The 21585-nt window shown below is 43.8% G+C and overlaps 2 protein-coding genes across 4 annotated transcripts in view; both read left to right on the top strand.

Moving 5' to 3' along the window:
- ZNF586 (zinc finger protein 586) overlaps positions 1–15424 on the top strand; it is a 20483-nt gene extending 5059 nt beyond the window's left edge. The window contains exons 1-3 of one of the 2 annotated variants that reach the window (XM_012653584.1): positions 6179–6230; positions 10489–10615; positions 12402–15424. In XM_012653584.1, the coding sequence (XP_012509038.1) occupies positions 6198–6230; positions 10489–10615; positions 12402–13684 (1443 nt within the window). In that variant the 5' untranslated portion in view covers positions 6179–6197 and the 3' untranslated portion in view covers positions 13685–15424. Of the gene's footprint in view, positions 1–6178; positions 6231–10488; positions 10616–12401 lie in introns of those variants that run through there. The other variant, XM_012653585.1, reaches the window with a different exon arrangement.
- Positions 15425–20219: 4795 nt separating this feature from the next.
- ZNF671 (zinc finger protein 671) overlaps positions 20220–21585 on the top strand; it is an 8892-nt gene continuing 7526 nt past the window's right edge. For both annotated transcript variants that reach the window (XM_012653599.1, XM_012653601.1), the window contains exon 1: positions 20220–20436. In XM_012653599.1, coding sequence (XP_012509053.1) covers positions 20293–20436 — 144 coding nt within the window. In that variant the 5' untranslated portion in view covers positions 20220–20292. The remainder of the gene's footprint in view (positions 20437–21585) is intronic.

Here is a 21585-nt window from a genome sequence, read left to right as displayed (position 1 = left end):
TTCCAGTGGTCTCGAATCCAAATGTACATGTCATTCCATAGTTATTCCAACACAAGATGAGTCCACTGGAACCTGAAGCTAAAATTATCGTATCGTAGTTGAAATCCGTGTACTCCGAAGCTTTAGAGTCTTCCCCCTCCCCTCCAATCTGTGTTTCATCAGTGACAAGAGGAAAAAATAACCTGGACTGGGACATGACAAGCAAGGTAGAGGACAGATGTCAGGCCACCCTGCAGAAGGAGTCAAAAGATGGATCACGTGTGGTTCTCCTGTAAAACAACACTCCTTCCTGTGTAGTTAATTATCGTGTCTAATTCATTAAGCAATACTTTTATCGATTTAATGTCTCTTATTTGATATCCTGACATATATGCTGCTATGTTAGGAATCTGACATCAATCTCAAAAAGAATAAGGACACAAGCGGTGTTTTTACGAGACAATGGCCAGAATGTTCAAACGTGAAGCATGAATGCAAAGAGTGCTGTCAACCCCGAGATATTCGGGTGTCACTCTGTCAAGCTGGATACAGCGCAGTGGTGTCATCATAGCTCACTGTAGCCTGAAACTCCTGGGCTCAAGTGATCCTCCTGCCTCAGCCTCCCTAGGAGCTGGGGCTCCCTAGTAGGTCATGCACCTAGTATGACCTGCACCATCATGTCCTACTAATTTTTTAAATTTTTTTGTAGAGATGGGGTCTCACCATTACCCAGGCTGGTTTTGAACTCTTGGCCTTAAGCCATCCTCCTCCCTTGGATTCCCTAAGTGCTAGGATTATAGGTGTGAGCCACCATACCCAGTCCTAAGTTCATTTTTAATGACGTTGGTCATGGTCATCGTGAGTCAAAAATTTACATGATGAGGCAGCATAATTTTTAGTCATAAATCCAGCTGGTGTCTGAGAAGGTAGTAACCTTCCTTAGTTTGAGTTTTAGATGTGTTACTTCCCATGTTTCTCATTTTCTCCTTCGTCTGCAGCAAGATAAGGGTGTGTTCAGGGTCAAAGATGTGCTGTTTATGAGCTTAACTCCTTGGGTTGTGGCCCTTGAATTGATCTGCTCTCTTCCATGTCTCAAGAAAACTTGCGAGCTGAGTCAACAAGGTGCTCCAATTGTAAGGTGACCCAGATTTATGAGCGTTTCCTGGTGGAGATAATTGCAATTTAAGTGTTCTGTTGCTGGTGAAGCCGTTTGGTGTTGTACACATTATGAGACGTCTCCCACATTCCCACAACATTCTTAGTCCCCTAAGATTCAGGCTGGAGGGAGACAGTGTTCCTTTCTTTGAAGCAATTGCCTTCCCATAGAATGTAAAGTGTTGGTGCCAGGGAAAGGAGCTTTTGAAAAAAGAGAAACATTGGATCGAAGAAACCACCAGTCTAACCAAGGCAATGTCGGTCAATCCAACCTTTTCCTTTTTTGATTATGAAAAATACATTTTTTATGAAGTGGTGACGTTAAATTCTGACTGTACATTTGTGTTATTGAGATTACTGTTAATGTGAAAATGCTATTATAATTATTATAATGAAAGAGATGTTAAACCTTATAGGCATATTCGAATGATTGGGTGTCGTATGGGTGAAATAATGTCTGGCACATTGAAGGGCATCAGACTAGAAAAATATTAATATGTATTATGCTTTTAGTAAATTAAATACATGTACTGAAAGCTGACATTTGTATAGCTGAGACTCATTTTAGCAAATGAAATATTGTAATTGAAAAGATAATTGTGGACATGGAAAACTGCGACCAAAATTTAAAATAGTAATCCTGACTGGATGTGGCGGCTCATGCCTGTAATCGTAGCACTCTGGGAGGCCAAGGTGGGAGGATGGCTCGAGCTCAGGAGTTTGAGACCAGCCTGAGCAAGAGCAAGACTCGATCTCACCTAAAAACAGAGAAATTAGCCTGACGTGGTCGTGTGTGCCCAGAGTCCCAGCTACCTGGGAGGCTGAGGCAGGAGGATTGCTTGAGCCCTGAGTTCAAGATTACATGGATCTATGATTGGGACACTACATTCCAGCCTGGGCATCAGATCCTGTCTGAGTGACTCTATGAGCAGAGTTCTTTTGAACCAACTACATTGCAAAGAGAGAGGTATCAGATCTGTGTTTGATTATAACTTACAAATGTATTGCTAAGATTGAGCCAGAGCAGGTGCAGAGGACACAGGTAAGCTGCATGAACATGTATGCAGACCCTATGTCATATATAACGGTAGTAACCGGTCACTCCGGCGCTACTGTGTGTCCTGCACAGATGGCCAGAAGAGCAGAAACCATGAGCTTGGGTTCCACATGGATCATTTTGCTCTATGGGTTTCAGTAAAAGGCATGGTGTCCGTACCGCAGGCATATCTTGGGTATCCCCAAAAGACATTGGATAAGCCAGTTTTTTCCATTGGCTAGAGCTATGAGCTTGTCATCTATTATGTGTGGAAGAACAGGTATCCCGGGGTGTATTAGTCCACTTCCGCTGCCATAACAAGTTACCACAGGCTCTGTGGCTTAAAAAGCAGAGTTTTTATTTGTTACAGTACTGGAGACCAGATGTTCAAGATGGAGATGGGGCGTGGTTGGTTTCTGGTGAGGGCTTTCTTCCTGGCTTGCAGACAGTTGCTTTCTCTCCACATCCTCACATGGCCTTTCCTCTCCTTGGTACGTGCACAGGGAGCTAGAGCACTTGCTGCTCCTTATTCACTGGACACCAATTTTACGGGATCAAGGCCTCACTCTTACTGCCTAATTTTAACGGAATTATTTTCTTTAGCGCCCTATCTGCAACCACTAAGGTTTAGGGCTTCAGGGTATGAATTTTCAGGGCACGCAAACATTCAGGATATAACTGAAGGTGACAATATATACAGTTCCCAGAGCAGTAGTCAATAGTCATCCTAGAAAGGAAGGAGAAGTTGAGAAAATAATTGATAGGTTCGTCTCATGGCACGTAGATGTACTTAAGGTAATGTAAATATGGTGGGAAGATTTCTGTCCGGTATATTAAAATCCACCGGAAAAATATCAGCAGTCACCCTGGACCTGACACAATGGATACAGGAATGAACCCGGGTTAGTTCCTGCCGTCAGGACATTGCACTGGCTGTTTCTTCTCCATGGGCCATCTTCCCCACAGATTCTTTCTTTAAATGCATGTGCAGGTATCATTTCTCCTCTGAGAACAATGCGGACCCTGTATTTCCTCCTTAAATTTTCTCTTCTCCACATCTTTGTCATTATTAGGGGCTGCACTTCTTCTATGTTTTCACAGAACTTATCCCTTTGTGACTTAGTATGTAATATGCTATATTATCTTTATTAATTATTGGCTACTCCCCTCATTTTGAATTATCCAAACCTCAAATGGTAAGCTTTCTCTTATATTTAACATTGCGTTTCTTCCATTTTTTTTAGCAAAAGGGTCTTGCGGGGTCATCCAGGCTTTAGTACAGTAGCACTATCATAACTCACTGCAGTCTTGACCTCTTAGTCTTAAGCAATCCTTCCCTTCCACCTCAGCTTCTCAAGTAGCTAGAACTAAAGTCATATGCCAACACATCCAGCTAATTTGTCTATTTTTGGTAGAGATGGGATCTGTCTATGTTGCCCAGGCTGGTATTAAATTCCTGGCCCCAAGAGATCCTCCTGCCTTGGCCACCCAAAGTGCTGGCATTACAGGTGAGAACCACACTGCACCTGCCTTGCTGTACTTGATAGCTGGGAAATACCATTGTGGCTTGGCTTTTCCTGTTTTCAAACTTTAAGTGAATGAAATCATACGAGAAGATGTATCTATTGTTGCATGTGCACACATTAAGAAATGTGTGCTTGGGACACTGCTTTGGGTACTACTTTAGGCATTGCTTCAGGCATCTTTTAATTGTACTGGCATTGCTTAACTGAGTCGGAAAGTCTGGAAACTAAGTTTTCAGCTATCCTGAGCAAAACAAGATGGAGAGCTGGTCTCAGTGGTTCACATCTATAATCCAAGCACATTGGGAGGGGAGGAGGATTGCTTGAAGTCTGGAGATTGAGATCAACCTGAGCAAGAGTGAAACCCTGTCTCTACTAAAAATAGAAAAAAATAGCCGGTCGTTGTGGTGTGTGCCTGTAATGCGGTACTTGGAAGGCTGAGACAGGAGGATTGCCCAGGAGTTTCAGGTTGCAGTGAGCAATAATGATGTCACTGCACTCTAGTGGGGGAAAGGGAGCGAGACTCTGTCTATGAAAACACAAAAAGAAAACAACAAAAAGCAAGATGGAGGCAGGACAAGTTCCAACTGGTTAGAACCATGGTGGTGAAGAAATCCACTGCTTCTCGACCTCTTCACCTTGCAGCTTCATTACACACCTCATTACCATACAAGTTTCTAAAGAAATCTCTCTCCCATCTTGCACCTGATGCCATGACAGTTCCTTTTGACCATATTTAGTCAAAAGGAGGGTGTCACCCTAATTTCAGGAAAACACTGCCCCTGTCCAAGAAATACCCTCAATATTCCAACCCTTGTTTAGCCTATAATTAAGCTGTTGCTTAAATAGAGGGGCCAAAGGAACCATGGGGCTGTTTCTCCTCTGCAGGGAGAACTGGCCTCCAGTCTGTGGATTAGATTTCCTATGCTTCTTGAATAAAACTTGCTTTCATATTTACTGTTGGCTCACTCCTGAATTTGTTGCATGAAGCCAAGGACCCACTTGGACTTCAAGTGATTCCCTCCTGTGTCAGAAGTGCCTTGGGCACATCTCGCTCACATTTGAACACTACAGCCATTGTCTTGTGCCATAATAGCATTTCTTTTGTTGTACTCTTTTTGACATTGGTATCAGATTCCTAAAGGAATTGTAAGTAAAAATATGAGAATGATAAGAATGTTAATGAATTGACACAATAATTAACTCTGCATGTAAGAGAGATGTCTTATGTGGGAACCATACACAGAGATCTATTTTGTAGTCCTTCTGGGTGGCCTAACATCCTCCTCTGTCTTTTTTTATAATTTTTTTTTTTTTATTTCAGCATACTACAGGTGTACAAATGTTTAGGTTACATATATTGCCTTGTCCCACCCCAGTCAGAGCTTCAAGCATGTCCCTCCTCTTTTTTATCATCATGTATCTGGAATATTTTTTCTCTTGACCCTGATCAAACATACACAGACGGGTGTTAGGGTGGGGGTGGGGGGAGCCTGTAAAGCTTCAGAGTACACGAATCGACTACAATATGCTAATGCTTATTAGCTTCAGCTTCCAGTGGACCTAATTTCTGTCCGAATGAGTCTATGGAATAAAGTTGATTTGTGGCTTTTGCAAGCATCCTAAGTGATATTTTATTTTATTTTATTTTATTTGATACGATGTATTGTTCCCTCACCCAGGCTGGAGTGTAGTGGCATCATCATAGCTCACTGCAGCCCTCAACTCCTGGGCTCAAGCAATATTCCTACCTTAGCCTCTCAGTACCTGGAACTACAGGCGCAGGCCACCACACCAGCTACTGTTTTGCTGTTTTTTTGTAGGCAGGATCTCGCTGTGTTGTCCATGCTGGTCTCCAACCTCCAGCCTCAAGCTAGCCTCCATCCTAGGCCTGCCAAAATGGTCAGATTACAGGGCTGAGCCTTGCGCCAGGCCTCCAGTGATATTTCAGATTCTAGGAAGAATCTGAGCATCACAGACTCTGAACTAACACGTTTCCAAACACCAGCGCGATGAGCTGCACACAGTACCCCCAGAAATGTGATTAAGCCCCTTCTAAGAAATGAAGCCCCTCCTCTGCACTTGGACCTGGTGTCGCCATTCCCCAGCGTCCCTCACGGTGGCGCTTCGCCCTTTCTCCTGGAAGCCTGACGGGGTCACCACGCCCACGCACTCTGCATCTCCGGGAACTACATTACCCAGAATGCTCTCTGAGAAGCGGAATTGTCTTTCAGGCAAAGAAGCCTCTGAATAGAGGCCCTTTTGCGGCGGGCACGTCACGTCCGGTCGGGACTTCCGGCGTCCATCTTGCGGCGGCCATTTTTGCTTGTCTTGGGTTCATCCGGTTGCGCGCGGTCTGTAGCGATGTGACAGGATCGAAAAAGTGCAAGAGGAGTGGTTGTGCTTGCTACCCAGAGGCGGGTCTGAGGCTCAGTGAGGCCTCCAGGCGTGACCCGCGACAGGCGGGGCTAGGGACCACCGTGACCTGTCCCTCCCAGAGTCCGATGGCGGCGGCCGAGCCCAGGGAGCCGGCTCAGGTAAGTGCGACGTCCTCCGGACCTCTCTCGACCTGACCCGACTCAGACAATAAGGCCCCATTGAGGAGCACTGGATCGCGTTCCTGCAGTCCAGGTCTCTGCCCTCCACAGTGAGGCGCTCCTGGTGGGATCCCTATTTCTACCATGAAATGGGATGTGGTGTCGCAGAGTGTGACAGGCAGAGGGACTGGCACGTGCAAAGGCTCGGAGGTGCGACTGAGCTGGGAAGATTCGTAACTCGGTGACGTTTTGTGTGTACTGGGAACAGAGATTGTTAGAGTTATTCTTGCTGCAGTATGCTGGAGGTTGCACTTGAATTTTGAGACTCTGGCAGCCATGGAGTTTTCAACAAAGGGGGGACTCTATATATACGGGGGTTTTTTAAATTTCCCAAGGGATGTTCGGAAGAAGAAGAGAGTAGAAGGAAGTGATGAGGACGTTGAGGCATTAGGAGGTTAAATATTTGTTGAAGGTCATATATCTAGTAGGAGGTGGCTTTTGTCATAGAGCACTGACCGGAACCACGAGGTTAGAGAGCCAACCTGAGGTCACTTGGTTCCACGACTAAAAGTAGGTTACAGAGAGGCCTGAGTTCACGGAATCCCACCATGGACTCAATCCTGAATGGCCTTGCCTTTTGCACGTCTTCTCATGCTGCAGAAGGTCTTAAGGAACGCACACAAGGATGGCATGTTCTAGTTCCTCACTGGCCCCGACTCCCACCCCCGTGTTGTGTAGATTGTGGTGTCTTGGGACTCTTAAGTGCTTTTTCTCCAGTCCTTCGATCTGGGGATCTTGGAGAAACCCCAAAGCCAGGGCCCTATGTCCATGATACAGGTTAGGGGGAGGTGTCTTCATTCATGTCCAGTGATGTAAATACATGTGGAGGTTAACCCAGAAGCTGATACTAGGATATGCAAATGCTTAGAGGATAAACTGAATAGAGGGAGGAGGTGACGTTACCTGGGTCTTAAGAGGCTCTATGTGGTTGCAGAGTGGAGAACAGAATGTGGACTTGAAGGAGGTGGAAGGAAGACTAGGGTGGAGGCTCCTGCCATAGTTGACATGAGATCTAATGGAGCAGAGTTGTGGTTTAGGAGATGTGGCTGGATTCTTGATTCATGTTTTTTAAAGGGGCAACTAGATTTTCTAATGTGATCGGTAAAGGCTTAAAAGAGAGGATTTAGAAATGACCCCAGCAGTTCGCCAGCGTCCCTTCCCTCCCCTCCAGTCCCCTTAAAAAAAAAAGAAAGGGAAAGAAGAATGACCCCAGGGTTTTTGGTCTTAGCAGCTGTAGCATTGGAAGCTGCATCAACTGTGATGAGCAAGTTGCTGTTAGCTATAAATATTCACTGAGGATATCAGGAGGTTTGTTCTGGCCATTGTTAGTAGAAAAACTCCAAACTGTTTTTCCTCTGCTCTCCTCCCAGAACAGCCAACACAGAATAATTCTGTGACCAGATAGATGTGTGTGGAGGGTCTTCCCCACACACCAATTAGTTCTACAGAGGACACCAGGTGGGCATCCTTCAATTCGACTCCAGCTTGATCTACAGGTTGAGGGCTCAGTCCCACGAGACTGCCCCCCAACGTCTGGTACCAATGACAAGCTCCAGGACGTTTTGCCTGTGCTTCTGATTGATCTGCTATAGATCTATTTCCAATGACCCCTTCCTTAAGTTCCATTAATTTGCTGGAGCCAGTCACAGAACTTAGGAAGTCACTTATGTTTACTGGTTTATTATAAGGGATATTAGAAATGATAAAGAAGAAGAGCTGCATAGTGCAAGGCATAGGGGGAAGGGGCACAGAGCTTCCATACCCCACCTGGTTGTACCACTCTCCTGGAAGCTCCCTGAACTCTGTCCTTTTGGGTTTTTTCTGGAAGCTTCACTATATAGGCATGATTGATTAATCATTCACCATTGCTGATAAGCGTGATCTCCATTTCCCTTTCTTGAGATTTGGGTGTTAGGATGAGCTTCCCAGACGTCTGATCCTACCTTAGTCTTTTCCAAGACCAGCCCTCATCCTGAATTTACACCAGGGACTGCCAGCCACCAGCGAGTCATTAGCATACACGAAGACATCGGTTATGAGATTTCAGGGATTTTAGTTGCATGCCACAAAAGGGGACAAAGACCAAATATATGTTTCATAATATCATAGCTTCCTTCCTAAGAATGTGAGATGTTGGCTGGGCGCGGTGGCTCATGCCTGTAATCCTAGCTCTCCGGGGGGCCGAGGTGGGTGGATTGTTTGAGCTCAGGAGTTCGAAACCACCCTGAGCAAGAGCGAGATACCGTCTCTACTAAAAATTGAAAGAATTTAATTGGACAACTAAAAATATATATAGAAAAAATTAGCCAGGCATGGTTGTGTATGCCTGTAGTCCCAGCTACTCAGGAGGCTGAGGCATGAGGATCTCTTGAGCCCAGGGGTTTGAGGTTGCTGTGAGCAAGGATGACACCACGGCACTCTAGCCTGGGCAACACAGTGAGACTCTGTCTCAAAAAAAAAGAATGTGAGATGTTTTAGAAGCCCCTAAGTCGAAGTATCTAATAGGCATCTGGACACATAGCTGGGATATCTGGGGAAGGGTTGATAATGGAGACATCCAGTATATGGTAGCTATTGTGTGGACCAAGGTTAGTGAGCCATGGGTCGCATTTAGGAGGGTCAGTCTTTAGATTATAGTAGTCAGGCTATTAGGGGAACAACAAGGAGAAGTTGGGGCTCTTGCTTGGGTTCCTGGGTGATGGTATTGAGCTCCAGAGACACAGGTGAGGGATGTAAGTGGCCTTAAAAGAAAGATACGTCAGACAGCATAGTTTGGCAGGGGACATAGGATTTTAGGGAGAGAATAGATATGAGAGGGATGCAGAAGCATAGAAGTAATTGAAGGAAGGTGACACTTAGATTGGAGCTGGTGCTTTTTCACCACTTTGTGGATTTACCAAGATTCTGTGACAACTTCAGGGGGGTCTGAGGTGTTTTATTCACCCCAGTGGCTTAGGTCAAAGACATATATGGTTATCTGTGACAATCCATCAGCCTGGGGTGTGTGACCAATGGGTCTGGGCTTTGAATGGTATCACTTGGACATTGGAAAGTCATAATTTCTGAGGGAATAGGAAATGCAGCACAGAAACGGGATGGGGCTGTGGATATCTGAAACCTCATGCGGTTCTGTGTGGCTATGGATTCATGCACCGAGGCCTTCATAGAATGATTTGGGGCTGCCACTGGTACTGGGAACCTTTGGAATTCTGTGGCAATTTTGGATTCTGTTTGAATTTGCCAAGCATACTGTAGGTGATGTCAGACACATTGTGGTGTAAGGCCAGAAATGAAGGTGCAACATGATGTGCCACATTGACATCTGATGATGTTGGCGTGACCTGAAATGGTCTGATTGCAAATCCCCTTCCCACTCTGTTCTCTTGGTTAAGGTATCCTAGTCCAACACACCTTTTATCAAGGGGTCCAGGCAGACTTTCTGATTATTATTCGTTTGTAGTGGGTTTCAATTTCATTCCTACCCGCAGTTTTTCAAGCAAGCCAATTGCATCCTCCCAAAGGAATCAGGGACCATCACACTCTCTTTATCCTACACAGCTTGCATCCATCACTCCCTGGTTGCTCACTGATATCCATAGTGCAGCCTCCATATACTCCTGTGTGGTGAGTGCTGTCCTGTGTCTCTCAGGCTGTCAGTATATTTGATTAATGAGCTGATGTTGATGATATCTTTCCAATGTCAGGAGTCATGTTTTTTGCCATCACTGTAACCCAGGGTGAGAATACTACCCTTATCAGTAGAAGGAAAAGTGGGGGATGCCACACAGAGGCTAATTAGGGGGGTTAGTTAGTTAGGAATGGCCATCGACATGTGTCTGTGGTGTCCAAAGATGGCTGGGACATGCATGTAGAGAGGGAGTATGTCTGATGGCCCTAAGGCACTCCATTGGGATGATGTGACTTTCTCTGTGCCATGGGAATTGCTGGTAAAGAGAGTGTGGATCTCTTTATGTCAGGGCTACAGGTTAGATACCTGTTTGTGCACCTGCCTCTTGTCGCTGATGGTCGTACACTATGATCAGTGGGCCCCCGAGGACAGAGTGTCAGCAATGGGAAAGTTTCTCCTCTAAGTTGGGTACTCTGGGAGGAGGTTGGGGAAGGGTAGGTATGTGGGGGAAATGGATTGTGGGTCCTAAGCAGGGGCTGTTTGTGGTTTCATCTGTCCCCATCGTAACAGAGCAGTGTGACCTTTGAAGACGTGTCTGTGAACTTTTCCTGGGAGGAATGGAGTCTTCTTAATGAGGCTCAGAGATGCCTGTATCGTGACGTGATGCTGGAGAACTTGACACTTATAACGTCCCTGGGTAAGGCCCTTACACTTATCCCTGTCACCTGACCTAGTCTCTGCCCTTCCCCTTTTTCCTCGTTGGCAAGAATTTCTCACTTCAGGAGTATGGACACAACTTCTTTCTTCACTTCTCTAGTTATGTTCTATAGTTGTTAGGACTGGGTGTGTGTTGTTCCGTTTCCTCTCCTAGAGCAGCTCCAAAACTCACTTTCCTGCAGACTCCCAGGGAAGGATTCAGGGTCAGGGTCTTACAGTTACCCTAATACATCCCATGTTGCTTGCCTTCTGGATGTCTGGGTGACTGCAGATCAAAGCCTCCTGTCTGTCCCAGATTCTCGTTCCCTCCTTTATCTACATTTGTTCGTGTCTGCCTGTGCTAGGAATTCCTGTCGTGGACATGGTCACTACTTACATGGACCACAGCCTGTCTTTGCAACACCTTCCTTCAAAATTCTTTTTGTAGTATTTTTCTGGGTGCAGTGGCATGTGCCTGTAGTTTCAGCTACTCAGAGGCTGATGTGGGAGGTTTCCTTGAGCCCAAGGGTTCTAGGCCAGCCCAGGCAACATAGTGAGATCTCATCTCTAAAAATAAATAAATATATAGGGCCAGGTGTGGTGACTCACACCCGTAATTCTAGCTCTTTGGGAGGCTGAGGCAGGAGGATACCTTCAGGTCAGGAGTTCGATCAAGACCAGCCTGAGCAAGAGCGAGACCCTGTCTCTACAAAAAATAGAAAAATTAGCCAGGCATAGTGAACTGCACACCTGTAGTCCAAGTGGTTTTGGAGGCTGAGAGAGGAGGATTGTTTCAGCCTGGGAGTTTGAGGTTGCAGTGAGCTATGTTGATGTCACTGCACTCTATCCCAGGCGACAGAGTGGGCACCTGTCTAAAGAAAGAAAGAAAGAAAGAAAGAATTTCTTACAGTATTTAGTGTCCTTTCTGTGGGATATCAATTGCTAGATTTTTCTGAGCCAGTGTTGGATTTTCATCTGTCCTGTCTTTCTCTTACTACTTACATCATTTGGGTCCTATGTATGTGTTGATGGTGGTGACGAGATGGAGAGCCCTTGGTTGTCTTTAAGATGCAAAGGAATCCAGCCTCAGCAAGGTGTGCTTAGAGGCAGCCTGGTTCTCAGGAGTGACGTGTAAATAAGGGCATGATGTCAGAGCTTTTGTTCAAATCATGCCACAAAGCTTTTCTGTTTGATTAGTATTTTGCAGCTCGTACAGGTAGCCACATATTTATTCTGTCTTCCCCATTCTTGAGAGTTTGCCAATTTGTTGTTCCTACACCTTGTCACTTCTGCTGTTATATCCAGCCGAGGACTAATCTTCACATCTCTAAACTGCACATCTCACCTGTTGTTCTCACTGCTGCATCTGCAGTGGTCTTCAATATTGGCTCATACATTTTGTATTAGGAAGCTTGTACTCATTCTTAAATAGTCCCTGACAAAAGACTGCTGTGTTGTAGTCATATTTTCTTAGGTGTGGACATATTCTTCTAAATAGTACTCATGTGTCCTCAACAGATAAGGTCCTGCAGACAAGTTGTTTGCAGAGGAAGGAGTTACAAACCCTGCCTTTACTCTGTTGCATAGTATGGTCGTGCCCTTCACACCATGAGGCCGCCGCCTACATTCTGTGATAACTGCTGAACAGCCCCACACTCAACCTGAACCCAATTCCCTGTGCTTGCAAATTCCAGAGACTAGTTTTTGGTTTGTCAGATTTACTTGTGGATGGGCTGCGCACTCTCAAGAAATCAACATGCACTTCACCAGTATTTCCTTGCTTTTAGGTTGTTCGAAGGGAGGGGAAGATGAGGCAGCACCCTCGAAGCAGAACAGTTGTATACACGTATACAAAGACCAGAGAATTCATGGCAGAGATCCGCCTTGTGAGCCCGGGGAGTGTGGGAAATTATTTAACACCAAGTACCATCTGACTGAACACGGAAGAATACACACTGGAGAAAGACATTATGAGTATAGTCGATGTGGGAAATCCTTTGCTCAAACCTCTAGTCTCATTAAACACAGGTGTGTTCACCCTGGAGAAAGGCGTTATGAATGCAGTGAATGTGGGAAATTATTTCGCCAAAATGCTGCACTCGGTGTTCATCTGAGATTTCATACTGGAGAAAAGCCTTATGAGTGCAGTGGATGTGGAAAATCATTTCATCGAAGCTCTTCACTCTTGCAACATCGGAGAATTCACACTAGAGAAAGGCCTTATGGGTGTAGTAAATGTGGAAAATCTTTCAGCCTAAGGTCCAACCTCATTCAGCATCAGCGAGTTCACACTGGAGACAGACCTTATGAGTGTGGGCAATGTGGGAAATCCTTTAGCAAAAGATCTAGCCTCATTACACATCAGAGAATTCACACTGGAAAAAAGCCTTATGAGTGTAGCGAATGTGGGAAATCTTTCGCTTATACTTCTAGTCTCATTAAACACAGGAGAGTACATACTGGAGAAAGGCCTTATGAGTGTAGTGAATGTGGGAAATTATTTCGCCAAAACTCTGCACTCCGTGTTCATCAGAGATGTCATACTGGACACAGGCCTTATGAGTGCAGTGAATGTGGAAGTTCATTTCACCGAAGCTCTTCACTCTTGCAACATCGGACAGTTCACACTAGAGAAAGGCCTTATCAATGTAGTGAATGTGGGAAATCCTTTGCTCAAACTTCTAGTCTTGTTAAACACAGGAGAGTTCACACTGGAGAAAGGCCTTATGAGTGTAGTGAATGTGGCAAAACCTTTGCTGAAAACTCCAGTCTCATTAATCACAGGAAAGTTCACACTGGAGCAAAGCCTTATGAATGCAGTGAATGTGGGAAGTTCTTTGCCTATATCTCTAGTCTCATTAAACACAGGAGAGTTCACACTGGAGAAAAACCTTACGAGTGCAGTGAATGTGGAAAATTCTTTACTGAAAACTCCAGTCTCCTTAAGCACATGAGAGTTCACACTGCAGAAAGGCCTTATGAATGCAGTGAATGTGGAAAATCATTTCGTCACAGCTCTTCACTCCTTCGACATTGGAGAGGTCACACTGGAGAAAAGCCTCATAAGTGAAATAAATTTGGGAAATTCTTTAGCCAAAATTCTAGTTCTATTATACACAGGAACCCTCCCACAGAGGAAGTAGCTTTTGAGTGCAGTGAATATGACAAAGCCTTCGGCCTTCTCTTCCTGGGTACCAGAATGTTCAACTGAGAGAAGCAATGTAGATGTACAGGGCGTGGTGGTTCATGTTCAGTGTAACACTGGGGGAGATCCCTCATGAGGGAGTCATCTGCCTAAATTGAATGTCATGCTTTGAATATCTGTATAAATTCCAGGAATGTAGGAGCTACATTGCATTTTCACCCTGCCCAGGTGCCTTGCCAGGATCATGTGACTCCTAGTTCTCTGGCAAAAGCCATTTGACTTCTACCACTTGGCAGGTTTTGCAGCTGCCGACAGTGTGTCCTTCACCCACCTCATCAGGTTCCAGACAATAGTAAACTTCAGTCATCTTCCGTTCACTTCAGCAGAGAGATCTGTAAGTAGCCTTATTACTCGTTCCTTTCTCTCTGAGGAGTTAGGCCATGGACCTGACCCAGAGGATTCTTTTGGTTTCTTCAAAAGATGGACAACCTTTTTCAGGCATCTTGTGGATCTTGCGGGATGATGATGAAGATGATGATTTTTACATTATTTGTAGAGAAGGAGTCTCATTATGTTGCTTGGACTGGTCTCAAAGTCCTGGCCACAAGCTCGCAGGATACTTGAGATGGAATTTTCTACCTTCTCAGTCACAACCCAAGAGAGCCTGCCTTTCATTGCTTTGGTTTGTGTTATAATGAAGTCCTTATTGTTTGAGACACCTTCAATCTTGGGAGTTGTATTCAGTGTATGGGGTGGTTTGAAAACTAGGTTTGCTACGATCAGGGAGTGAGTAGCTATTGTTAGGATCGCTAAACTTTGTGTGCTTCACAGGTGACACTGCAGTGTCAGAATATAGCTTTTGCTGCAGTTTTGGGCTAGTTACACTGCTTCCCAAGTCTCCAAAGAAAGACTTCAGGGCTTTTTGGTCCCTATTTTAATGTGGATATTACAATAATTTGTGAGCTCACAGGTCAACCTGAGAAGGGGGCAATTTTTGTCACAACCTCTGGTTCTGAGAGTAACATAAAATTGTTCTCTTGTTCACAAGGGATATTCTCTGTTCAATACTGGTGAGGCTAGCTTCACAGGTTGTAAGGTTATAGGGGGAATAATAATTTTTATAGAAACTGCATTTGTAGGCAATGGATGAGACTGCACAAAGTGGTTAGAATGTGCCTGTTTTAATAGGGTATGCATAGTGATACAGTCATCATGGCTGTAAAGGATTACATACAGAAATTCTGAGGACCTCCTGAATTTTGAATATCATGTAGCTGGGGTCAGTGTCAGAGAAAATAATCTAAATGTTTTGTGGATTTCTGTAGCCTTTTTGGGCTGTTCACCTCAAGGCCATTCCTGCATTGACAAGAGGGGAGGATAAGGATAAGGGAGTCCTGTTAGATCAGCATGTGGCCTGTATGAGCAGCCAGCATTCCTTCTTGAATCATCTGGAATTAGTCTTCAATGGTTATCATATTTTCATTACCACTGAGGATAGTTGCCTCAGTGAGGTCATGACGAGAGAAGTGATACAGAATATAGAGTTAATAATTTTGCAAAAGTCACCACGAGTCTAGGTTTTTATTTTGAAGCACATTTTTAAAGCTTTGTTAAGGTATAAATGACATTCAACCAACTGCACATATTCAAACAGTACAATGTGATAAATTTTGAGAAATTGTTTCTCATTTTTGGCTGTTATAAATAAAACTACAGACATCTGAATACAATTCTTTATATACTTATGTTTCATTTCTTTTGTGTTAATATCTTCGGGTTCTATTATTGGGTCATAGGGTAGGCAAATGTATAGCTTTTTAAGTAACACTATCCTAGGAAACTAATATAGCCCCTATGCCAGTATCACAGTTTTTTCCCCTATGGTAGTAATCACTTTTAGAGGAATTGCTGCAATCTGTACATTAAAGTGATTGTTTAGGTTTAATGAAGATATTTAGAAGCAACCTCTCAGGTTCAAAGCACTGTGGGATTTTAATACTTGCTATATTAAATACTCTCTGCACTGGCAAAACAAATATTCTAGCACATTCTCTAATTGGTGTTTTCTTGCAATGCCACGAATCACATCAAGTTAATAACTGGTGCTGTCAAGAATGTATTTTTTTTGTTATCTATATTTTATTTTGTTTCTTTGTTATTTGGGCAGTAATAAGCACAACAGATGTTTTGCTACCCTCACTTTTTGTATTTACTCTAGAATCTAACTTTCATTTTTTAAAAATTCACTTATTTTCTCAACTATTTCTATTCAAGTAGCCTATAAGTGGAAAAACTTTTAAGGAATGTGCCAAAGCTTTTGCTTTATTCCTAATCTTTTAACACATGGAATGTAATGATATTAATACTGCATTCATATTTACCCTGAGACATCTGAGTGAACCCTTACTCATTTTCCTGTATTACTGATAGGTTTTTTGACTTACTTTTTCCTTGTTCTTCAAGTTGTTTCTTTTCAATAATGTGTCTTTATGTGAAATTTTTACTTCTAAATGTGTTATCTCTAGAATATTTTTTCTCCTTTTTTGATTCATATTGTCCAGATTTTTTCCATGTGCGCACATTAAAAAATTTTTCATAGTGTACTCATCCAATATCTTTTTTTTTTACTTGTGACATCATTGTCACAAAAATAGATAATAGCAATCAACACAAGAATTGAAAAGATTTGCCCAAGCGTGATGGCTCATGCCTGTAGTCCCAGCACTTTGTGGGGCAGAGGCAGGAGGATCATTTGAGGCCAGGGGTTCAAGACCAGCCTAAGCAACATAGTAATACCTCAGCTCTACAAAAAAATGCAAAAATTAGTCAGGTATAGTGGTGTGCACCTGTAGTTTCAACTTATGGGAGTTCCATAAGGAGTCCTCAACTTTGGAGGCTGAGGCAAGAGGATCACTTGAACCCAGGGGTTAGAGTTTGTAGTGAGCTATGATGATGCCACTGTAGTCTAGCCTGAGCAAGACCCTGTCTCAAAAAAAAAAAAAAAAAATTACATTTTATAATCTCACTTCTTAGTCAGCATCTGTCACAGCCTCTATCATTAACTAGTGCAAACGCACAGCTAACAGTACAGCTGAACTGACTCTTTAAAAGGGTTACACAATTGTGATCTAATAGTAAATTAAACTTGATATCTATGGTGGGTTGAATAAGATATCCGGATACCAATTCTTAATCCCTGGGATTTGTAAATATTATTTTATATGGCAAAAAGGATTTTGCAGATGTGGTTAAATTAAGAGGTTTGAAATGGGGTGATTATTAAGGATTATCTGGTGGGCCCTAAATATAATCACAAGTGTCTTCATAAGATGGAGGCAGAGGGATATTTGACTACGGAAGAGGAGAAGGCACAGTGATGATAGATGCAGGCTGATGCAGCTACCAGAAGCTGGAAAAGGCAAGGAAAGGATTCTCCCCTGGAGACTAGAGAAGGAACCAGTCCACCTCTTACCTTGATTTAAGCCTCTTAAGACTCATTTCAGACTCTTGGCCTCCATAATTTTAAGAGAACACATTCCTATTGTTTTAAGCCACTAAGTTTATTACAGCATCAATAGGAAATATTTTATGCAAAGAAAAGGTGAATCTCCTGTTTGCCTGCAATGAAGAGCCGTGTTTGTAAGGCACGGTCTCCATGAACAAAGCTAGAGCTTGTCTTATGTAGGGTTTTAGGAAATTTGGTATTCAGGACTTGGTGTACTTTCAGAAGTGGGAATGTTTAAGGTTGGGAAGACTTTTGGCTCTGCCAGTATGGTCACCAGAGTGAGGCTACTGTTCACAACTTTCCTTTCAGTAACAGGGCCACTTTCGTGAGGCACTTGTTGATTGGCTGTTGGCTACGAGAAACTGTCTCTGATTGGCTTTCTGTTTTTTTTTTTTATCATATTCCACTTCAATTCTTTTTTTCATTTCCTTTTTTCTTTCCTTTTCTTTTCTTTTCTTTCTTTTCATCATACTCAACTCCAAAGATTGGCTTTCTGGACTGAGTTTCATTACCAATTGGTTGATTTTTCAGAAACTTGGTAGTGTTATTGATTTGCTACCTTTCAGAAGTGTAGTACTGGAGTAAGTCTGTTACTGATGGGCTGATGTGTACTGATCTGTAGTTATCGCAAATTAATTGGGATTAGTTGTTTAGGACTCTGTCAAAAGAACAGTCTTTTCCTTTCTTGAATTTGAAAGAATAAGCATTTTAAGTTTTAAGCACTGCATATTAGTCTTCCCTTAGCCAAACCTGCAGGAGAGACCATAGGGTTTGTTTAGATCTTTGTTTGTGAGATATGATTCTCATTTACTGTTGCCATTTAAATGAGTTAAGTGCCAATTACTGTGATGAAAAAATAGCTCTAACTGCTAAATTTTAGTAGTATATTGGAAAATGTTAAGTACAGAATATTTACAGTATCCTTACAAAGTTAAAACAGGATACAGGACAAAAATTGTTAAATGCAGGACATGTACTGTATAAATAGGACTCCTGGAAACTCTATTAATGTCTCTCATGCAACTACTGGTAGGTAGTCATTGAACATATATGTTACAACAGTGAATTATTCACTCTTTGCTACTGATTTTTATCATTCTGATATCTGATATCTTCACTTGTCCCTCCAATTGCTCAGCATTTTCAGGAAAAAAATATAATCACATTTTGTAGACAAAATGTGGTCAAAATTTCCATACAACCATTCTTTCACTTCATTGCTTCATTCTTTCACTTCTCATATTTCAGTACTCAGGCTCAAACATCACAAAAAGGTAAAAGATCTTAACTTTTTACATCTGTTACAAATATTTCACTGGAGCTATTTCCTCCACTATCTTCAGATAACTACAGAATTGCTATTAACAGCTTTCAGGATTTTTTTCAGGGATAATCTCAACTCCCAATGCAGACAGGGTACCTACAATAGTTAAATAGTAACCACTTCAGGTTAAATAGTAATCACTTCACAGCAAGGAGATAACTTAATGGTGTCCTAAACATTTATCTCAAAGTTCATATGACCCATTTTGGACACATTATCTGACTGTGACAATGACAGACACTGTCTAGGCAGGAAATGTCATTCAAATAGCCTGCATTCCTTTTATGAAAGGTTTCAGATTCTTTTTTTTTTTTTTTTCTGAGACAGAGTCTCCCTTTGTTGCCTGGGCTAGAGTGAGTGTCATGGCGTCAGCCTAGCTCACAGCAACCTCAAACTCCTGGGCTCCAGTGATCCTTCTGCCTCAGCCTCCCAAGTAGCTGGCACTACAGGCAGGCACCACGATGCCCGGCTAATTTTTTCTATATATTTTTAGCTGTCCAATTAATTTCTTTCTATTTTTAGTAGAGACAGGGTCTCACTCTTGCTCAGGCTGGTCTCGAACTCCTGAGCTCAAACGATCCACCTGCCTTGGCCTCCCAGAGTCCTAGGATTAGCATGAGCCACCGCGCCCAGCCAGGTTTCAGATTCCTAAAAGTAATTCTATTTATCTAAAGATATGGAGTAAGAAATTTTATCTGGAAAAAACAGAGTCACTTGCTGGGTGGATACACCCACTGATTATGAAGGCAGGGAAAAAGTATTCTGAGGAAATCTGTCTGCTGGTTTTAGGGTGACTCAACATCTCTTTCCCGTCTTCTACTCCAAGGCTCTGTCTGGAATCTCTTCTTATCTGTCCCTGAAACCAAACTGAAGCTCACGGAATTGATTCTAAAGCTTCAGTGCACATTATTTAAAAAGCAACTGGCTGGTCGAGGTGGCTCATGCCTGTAATTCCAGCACTTTGGGAGGCTTAAGGCAGGAGGATCTCTTGAGGCCAGGAGTTCAAGACCAGCCTGGGCAACATAGCAAGACTGCATCTCTACAAAAAATAAGAAAAATTATTCAGGCATGGCGGCCAGGGCCTGTAGTCCTAGCTACTTTGGAGGTTGAGGCAGGAGGATAGCTTGAGTCCAGCAGTTCAAGTCTGTTGTGAGTTATGATGGCACCACTGCACTCCCGCCTGGGTGATAAAACAAGACCCTGTCTCTAAAAAAAACCCTCAAAAACCAAAAAACGAAAAGCTCCCAGGTATACGAGGGGACAGAGACATTGTAGTGTGGTGTGTCCATTTGGTCTTGGCTTTGGGGAATATCTGAAATGTTTCAATATTTCTGCAGTCGGTGCAGACTACACTCCAGATGCAGGCCTTTTAGGAGGAGTGAAGTCCACCGGTCCTCTGAAAGTTGGGTTACTATTTGCCAAAGACCCTGGCCTTGGCACTTAGTCTTTTCCCAAGCGCCCAGGCCATGAACCCCTCTCCTTGGCGGATGGCTCAGTGGGAACTACACTACCCAGAAGCCTATGCGCTGTACCTCCAGTGAGGGCCCGGAAGAGAGGCGTTTCCGCGTGCAGATGATGCCTGGGTGGGACTTCCGGATCCTCCTTGGGCAGACATCTTGTTTGGGCTTGTGAGTTGTCTGTCTAGCAGGGATTCAGGGACACTGGGTCGGCCCCAGATGAGGGTATCGAGGAAGCGCGGAGGGGATGTTGTCTCCACTGCACAAAGGCGTGTGGGAGGCTCAGCGGAAGCGGAAGTGCCTGCGTCCCCGGCCTAGACACCCACCGCTCCCGGCCTCTCTTCCTCCACAGAGTCCAGTGGCTGCGGCGGAGCAGCTGGACCCGGCGCAGGTGGGTGCTGCGTCCCCCTGGCCGTCAGCCACCCTTGTCCCCAACTCCGAATGGTAAATCCCGGAATAAGGGGTCACATCTCTGCAGCCTCTGTGTTCGGGGCAGTGACGCACTCATGGGTGGGCTTCCTATTTCTGACAGCCAGTGTGATTCGGGTGGGAGAGAATTACAGGCAAAGGGGACTGTATGGGTAAGGTTTCGAGGTGCGACCGAACTGTAAGCGTTCCAGAGATGCGGGGGTCCTTCTTCCCTCAGCACGGAACATAGTTTGAGGAGTTATGCCCGGAATGGCAGGCTGAGGAGTTGTGCCTTTATTCTGAGGACGCTGAGAGCCCTGGGGGTTTTGAATAGAATGACATAATCTTAGTTGGGATTTTAAGTGTCCCAAAATTTGCTCAGGGGAGAACATTAGCTTGGGATGGGGATGATGAGGATTGATGCAGGGAGACCGGTAAGGAGGCTACTGCACTGGGCTCCAGGAATACTTTGATAGTGGATGTACGAAGAGTAGTAGCAGGAGAGTGGGAAGAAGTGATCAGATTCTGGGTAGATTTTAAAGTAGAAGCAACAGGATTTCCTTCTCTATTATATTTGGCTGTGATTGAAAGAAAAGAGTGCGCCAGCCCGGTGGCTCAGGCCTGTAATCCCAGCGCTTTGGGAGACGGAGGTCTCTCTATGTTGCTCCGGCTGGTCTGGGAACTCCTGGCCTCAAGTGATCCTCCTGTCTCTGCCTCCCAAAGTGATAGGATTGCAGTTGTGAGCCACGGCAATTGACCTGGAGATCAAATTTAAGGGGAAAAGTCTTTTTTGTTTGTTTTCTTTTTGCGTGTGTGTTTTTTTCTTTTTAGTGGGGAGCGATCTTAAGTATGTTATTTCAGATGATCTTTGGGGTGAGAGAGAAGGCTGGGACTAGAGGGCAGGGAAGAGGCAGTGGGCATTCCTTGACTCCACCAAGAAGGAAGGGGTCCTGGCATTTAAAAGGATTCTGTCCAGTGTCTGTAGGAGGTGAGAGCTATAGGATATGAGGAGCTTGGCTTTAAAGTTTTATTTTATTTTTAATTGACAAATAATTGTGTATATTTTTGGGGTACATTGTGATGTTTCTATACATGTATACGTTGTGGAATGATAAATCAGGGTAATTAGCTT

The sequence above is a fragment of the Propithecus coquereli genome, unplaced genomic scaffold (genome assembly GCF_000956105.1).
Source record: "Propithecus coquereli isolate 6110/MARCELLA unplaced genomic scaffold, Pcoq_1.0 Scaffold425, whole genome shotgun sequence".
NCBI lineage: Eukaryota > Metazoa > Chordata > Mammalia > Primates > Indriidae > Propithecus > Propithecus coquereli.
The sequence above is the reverse complement of the archived record's forward strand: the minus strand, read 5'-3'. Positions and strand labels throughout refer to the sequence as shown.